A 6,649-nucleotide genomic window follows, 5' to 3' on the forward strand; every position below is an offset into this window, starting at 1 on the left:
TATTTTTCTATTCTATTTTAGGAGTATTTTTGTAATTGGTTAGTACAAGAAAATATTAATTGATTCTCCTTCCATATATTTTAGGAGTCTAAAATAAATTAATAAAATAAAAATAATTAAATAATAAATTGAAAAAAATAGTGAAAAGACAGTTTTGTATAAAAGTTCAAATCACTTATATAGATTACATATATAGATATAGATTATAAATTATAGATTATAGATATTGATTATAAATTATAGATTATACATATAGATTAAATAATATATATTTAATAACATATTTTATGGCTAAGTTTCCTAGTTACAATAGAATTCAAAATAAACTTTATTAGATTGGATAGACTGAAAGGGCGTACTCCATATATACGATTACAAGGGCACATATAACCGCTCGGCAGATTATATATCACGCAAGACGTAAATTCTGTGTGTTTAAGTAGACGATTGTTCATCAGGTCGGCCGATTATCTTTCAAAGATTATTCCCGCGTTTGCTCTCTAAGGTAAATCAATCTCCCTCCTATGTTTTCCTGTACCAATTCACGTGATTGGTTTATGTGCTCTGCTTTTTTTTTTTTCCACTAGTGAATTGACATTTTCTTTTCTTTATGCTCTATACTCTTTATTACTTATTGCCATGATTGTTAGTGCTCCCTGCATTGCATGGATGGAATACTGACTCGTTGTTATCTTTGAAATCTCTTTACGGGGATCTACAACTCTTCTCGAGTCCCCTCTGTTTGGGGAAGATTTTATTATGTGCCTACTTGAATGTAAATTTTTTTAACGAGTTCTTTGGTATATTAGTTGATGAATCTAAGGAGGCCTGTCATAAAGAACAAATAGCCCTTGTTTTGCGGTATGTCAACAAAGAAGGGTAACTTATTGAGAGATTGTTGCTACTGAATTCAGGAGTACTTATTGTTACTGCATTGGATAGATCGAATACTCTTTGTTATCTTTGAACTCTCTTTATGGGGATATAGAGCTCTTTTTTTCGTCCCCTCTGATTGGGGAAAATTGTGGGTTTTGGCCAAAAGAGGACAATATCTTTGGGCTGGTTCAGCCCAAAACTCCTTTCCAATTTGCCTAATATAGTTTAACTAACAGAAAAAGTTTGTACCCCACCTAAATATGCACAACGCACTTGAAACTCCTGGTAACAGAAAGTTTATTTTGTATCCATGGCGCATTAACCAAGTACATTTGGTGATAAACGGGAATTTAAACTAAGTATAACAATAACAATTAACATAATACAAAGTAAAGTAGATTTGAAAAGGAAATACAATAATGCAGAATTAGATAATGGCGAAAATAAGAATAATAAACTTAAATATTACGATCCCGAAACAAAGGGAACAACAGATAATAATAAAAATCGAAGGAGGGCAAACATCCTCTATCCCATCAAAATTTTATAGCGGGTTAAGGCATTGTTAACGAATTTGGGATATATGTGGGGGACAGGTTGAGATGATGGAAATAATACGTAACAGTCAGCCATGAGACGAGAGATGAGAAGACTGAGATTATATATATTCATTGATGTGAAGTTTCGTTGAAGTAGTTAAAACCAAGTATGTTACAAATATTGGAAAGGTGCATTTTCTAAAAAGATACAACAACAACAACATACCCAATGTCTTCCCACAAGGTGGGGTTTGGGGAGGGTAAAGTGTAGTTATACAAAATCCATATCAATTGTCATAGAAAATCTACAGGCTCAATTTTTAAGTTTTTTAGCTTTAAACCCACAATATTATTTTACGGTATGGGTTCATATCTACTGGTTATTATAATTTTAGTAAACTTTCACACATCAATTTGTACTCCAGCCATGAAATTACTGGGTTCATATAAACCTGGTATCCTAAAGCTACATATGACTCTGAGTGCAGTGGTATTCTATAGCCACTAGTTTAATATCTTGGATATGCCTATTGCCCACTGAGGAGAAAACATCTTATGCTTCTTAGCTGCCTTTATGCTCTTGGAAAGTAAGGTTCTTTTTTTGAGTTTTTGTGCTCCTGAATTATAATTTATTAATTAGGTGATGAGGATGTCGACGCCGGCGAGGAAGAGATTGATGAGGGATCTTAAGCAGTTACATCAGGATCCTCCTGCTGGCATCAACTGTGCACCTTATGATAAGAATATAATGTTATGGAATTCTGTTATATTTGGGTATGACATCTGGAATTGAATGAAAATCATGGTTCCATAATGTTTTGGACTTTGGCGAGTGCTCTCTTCCCAAAGTGTTGTATCTTTGTACTTACATCTTTTTTTTTTTTTTTCTTGATATGCAGTCCTCATGATAGTCCCTGGGATGGAGGTGCGTAAACATTGCTTAGTGACTACCTTTGGTTTGTGATATGAATTGAAGCATTCTTGTTGAGAGTATCACTCTGTCATAGCTATGCTTCCCAAGACGTAGTTATGTCTTAGCAATAGCTGTTTCTTGCTTTTATTTTGTATCTGTATGATTTATGAGCAAATAAAGTGCCTTTAACTGTGGCATATCAGAGTGGTAGCTGCATCTATGAAAAAATATTGTGTGGATAAGGTCGAACCTGAATTACAAAAATGTAATTCAGGAATCTTTGTATATGTTCTTTGTGCCTTTAATTTGGGATTTTCTTGTTCTATCATCCCAGTAAAGAAGGTTTTCAAGGATTGGTGTTGGTTCATGACCAGTGCCCTCTGCTGTCCTAAATACTCTTATAGCCTTATGCAGATGGTTAGAGTAATTGGCCCTCTTTTTATTGCTCACTGTTTCTTTAGTAGCTTTCTAGTTTCACGTTGATCTTTGTCATCTTTACCTTTTTTCTATTTCCTTTTCATCTTCCACAAACTTCTTCCAATAAAGTAGAGCATCAGAGCTTTGGCTAATTTGTTTGGACAATTGCTTTTACAATTCGCAGATATATCCATCCAGCTTTGACTGTTCTGTTATAATGTTACTTACAGGTACATTTAAGATGACACTTCAATTTTCAGAGGATTATCCTAACAAGCCACCAAGAGTGCACTTTATCTCCAGAATGTTCCATCCAAATAGTAAGTAGCACAAGTAAAATCTTCCCCCTCCTCTTATCTCTACTCCTCTTTCTTCCTAATAGAGTTGTAATCCTTGGAGAGGGTAATAACACTATATAACTTCTTATGAGAGGATAAAATCTATTTACATTCTCTCTTTTGTATACATATATATGCGTGTTTGTGATCTGTTACTGTTATGTTTGGGAAGGCAAGGCTGGTTTTGAAAAGCAACAATAATGAAGCCACAAGTTCAAGCTAGTTGAGATATGCTATATAAATCTTTACTATCCATTTTGTTCCATTTAGACCCGTCTCATTTTAATTAAGGCTCTCAAACCCCAGAGGTACTCTCTCATTTTCTATTGATGTACAAATCATTCAACAAGATCAAAAGGACCCCTAACAGATATTGGACTAATGTGATTATACTAACAAAATTAAGTCTTGATTGCAACCAGTTGGTATTGCTGAGAAAGATCTTTTTCTTCCATTGTACTGTATTTTTCACTAAGTTTCATGAATTCCAAATGATTATTAGTCCTTTGAAACAACTTCATGTGAGTTTAGGTCTATCTCATCCCCTTTAACACTATCGACCATCATGGTTTCATGCCCGAGCTGCAATTTTGAAGACATGACAAAACCATCTCAAGCGGTTAACTCCAATTGTTTTTAGTTTCCATCTGTTTTTGCACATTCATTTAGCCTAACTTCTCCAACTCCAATCTGGTTTTTGCCCCTCTCTTTTTTTTTTTTTAAAGTAGTGCAAATTAGCTTGTCCAATATTTTTTCGTATTGCATGCAAGGTATAGTTTTGCTGATCTCTTATGCCTTTGCTTATTGCTGCTCAGTTTATGCTGATGGGAGTGTTTGTTTGGACAGCTTGCAAAATCAGTGGACTGGAGCATATGACATAGCTGCTATACTTACCTCAATACAGGTATTATAAGATGTTCTCAATGCAACTTCATGCCTCCGTTCTGGTGGCAGGTATTATTAGTTCATCACACTATTGAGGACAATGTCTTTCGTTGATCAGTAGGCTGGTGCCACTGCTGCTAATGAACACACGGACGCATACATTTTGACGAGTTTCCTTTCCTTTACCATTTTGATGGATTAATTGACATGCATGCAAGTTTGTCTAGACATCACCTTTATAAAATTAAAAATAGATAAATAATTTGGACATATGAATAGAGGAAGAAAAGAAACATCACTAAATGCTCTAAAGCAGTCTGGTCCTTGTTTTTTGCCCTTAAGATAACATATATGTGTCCCCAGGTGACACTATTTTCGATGTCGATCAACAAGTTTTCAGTTCTCTGTTGAGATTATTAGTAGGCAGTGGCGGAGCCAGGATTTTCGTTAAGGGGGTTCAAAAGTAAACATACGAACTAATCGAAGGGGGTTTAACATCTACTGTATATACATAAAAAATAATTTTAACTATGTATAAATAGTAAAATTTTTCGCTGAAGGGGGTTCGGATGAACCCCGTCGGCCAAGTGTATCTCCGTCCCTGTTAGTAGGGTAAGAATTTTATATTTGAACAAGCGCATGTAGTTTTGATAATCTAGTCCACAGAGTCAAGTCTTTCTTCATTTTCTCTAACTTTATTAGTTATAAGCAATTTCATGCACAAGTTGAATTATCCCTGTAAGAAATACTCTCAATAGTTGCAGGTGTTTACTTGATTGCTGTGTGATTTTTCCTTGGTCCATTTTATTTGCCATATTCCTATTTATTGAGTTTCAATAGTTTTTTTCCTGCTGTGATATTTTAATTATGTCATCAATTTTAATTCAGAATTGGTGGTTATATTGTTCTCATTTATTTTAAATATAAGTATAAAGTAAGTAGATTACTGCTGATGATAGACCAAAATAAATCAGTTCATTTCTTATAATTAACTGGAGCAAAACAATTTAGCCTTTTCTCAGCATCTTCAAGGTGTGAAAGGAAGTGTTCTGTGCCAGTATAACCATTAGTAGCATTTATACTGGCAAGTCCCTGATATATGAAATTTGCTGGTGCAGTCTTTACTCTGTGATCCAAACCCTAATTCACCAGCTAATTCAGAAGCAGCACGCCTATTTAGAGAGAACAAAAGCGAGTACAACAGGAAGGTGCGTGAAATAGTTGAACAGAGCTGGACTGACTTCTCTGTGGCTAAACACATTACATGGCATTCTGCTGGTCAAGTTGTCTGCATCAAACTAAGATGGTTTTTTCAGTGTATTTGCTACATCATTAATCAATGTAGCACAAAGTACTTGAAGTCACATTCTCTCTGAATTCTAAGTGAAAGGCCTGAAGTACAAAATAGAGTATGAACACTGCCAGCATTGTTCGTTGTTTGTTCCATGTGCAGAAGCAAATCTTTCTTTGTGTCAACTCTAGTGAATGTTATAGGTCTGAATTGTAGTCTCTTATCAGCTTTCTTTGAAGTGTTTAGTGAGGTCAGACTTTGTCTAAAGTTGTTTTATGTGTTTTTCACCTCCTCGAATATTTTTTTTTTTTTTATATTAAATACTTATAGTTGGTTTGATATTATTTAAAATATTTTTTTATTTTAATAAATTTTTAGTTTAAAAATAAATAACTAAATAAAGTTAATTTTGGGACATTTTATTTTATTTCTAATTCTAATTTTAAAAATAATACAAAAATTTTTTTAAAAAAATATTTTTAAATTTTAAATAAATTAGTAGTTTTAATACTATCCTGATTATATTTGTTTAAGGATATTTATAATTTTTATTATTTTTTTAAAATAAAAATTAATTAGTTCTATTTATATTTATTATTATTATTATTATTCTATTATCTTATTTATTTAGTAGTTTATTTTTATTTATTATTATTAATAGATAAAAAAAAAGATTTTTATTTTTAAAATTCAAATTCCCTCTTCCTGATCTGTAACTGCTCCCCCCTTCAACTTTCCCCCCAAAGAATCCGTCTATTTAAGGACTTCTCCCACCCCCCAGAAAAAAACTTACGGACTTGGATTAGAAAAAAAAATAGGGAGTAACATTGGAGAGAAAGAAAACATTCAAAGAAAAAAAAAATACAACCAAGTGTACTTCCTCCTTAATTTTCCAGCAAAACAACCCAACAAAAAATTACAACAATCAAAAATTCCTCGCATCTCAAATTTTGAGGTCTGTTTGCAGTTTCAAGTTTGTGGCTTCTGAATATTAGCTATTGAGAAATTAATTTTTTCAGGAGGTAATCTTTAATTTAATCTTCCTTTAGCTATTGAGAAATTAATTTAATCTTCCTTTATTATGTAGTTTAAAACAATTGTATGAAACTTGATTCCAACATTATGAAGTTTCTCAAACTCACATGTGTTTTAACATATTTTAATTTTTGATGTGATAATATGTTGTACTTTTAGATTTTAATATCATAAAGGTAAAGTAAAATTGATTGTAAACATTGTACACTATATGAAGAGAACAAGACACATACGCAAAAAAAAAAAAAAAGACGTTGGAAATAAAAAAGTTAAGGATACGAAAAAAAAAAAAAAAACGTTGGAAATAAAAAAGTTAAGGAAAATGAGAGAAACCTGATGAAAAGAAAATAATGTT

General features: G+C 32.6%; 1 protein-coding gene across 1 annotated transcript; it reads left to right on the plus strand.

Moving 5' to 3' along the window:
• Positions 1-302: 302 nt before the first annotated feature.
• LOC107861029 (ubiquitin-conjugating enzyme E2 2) lies at positions 303-5,600 on the plus strand. The gene is made up of 6 exons (XM_016706435.2): positions 303-505; positions 2,056-2,189; positions 2,315-2,340; positions 2,976-3,065; positions 3,899-3,987; positions 5,087-5,600. The coding sequence occupies exons 2-6, from the start codon at positions 2,059-2,061 to the stop codon at positions 5,342-5,344; spliced, it is 594 nt and encodes a 197-aa protein (XP_016561921.2). The 5' UTR covers positions 303-505; positions 2,056-2,058; the 3' UTR covers positions 5,345-5,600.
• Positions 5,601-6,649: the final 1,049 nt, after the last annotated feature.

The sequence above is a fragment of the Capsicum annuum genome, chromosome 2 (assembly GCF_002878395.1).
Source record: "Capsicum annuum cultivar UCD-10X-F1 chromosome 2, UCD10Xv1.1, whole genome shotgun sequence".
NCBI lineage: Eukaryota > Viridiplantae > Streptophyta > Magnoliopsida > Solanales > Solanaceae > Capsicum > Capsicum annuum.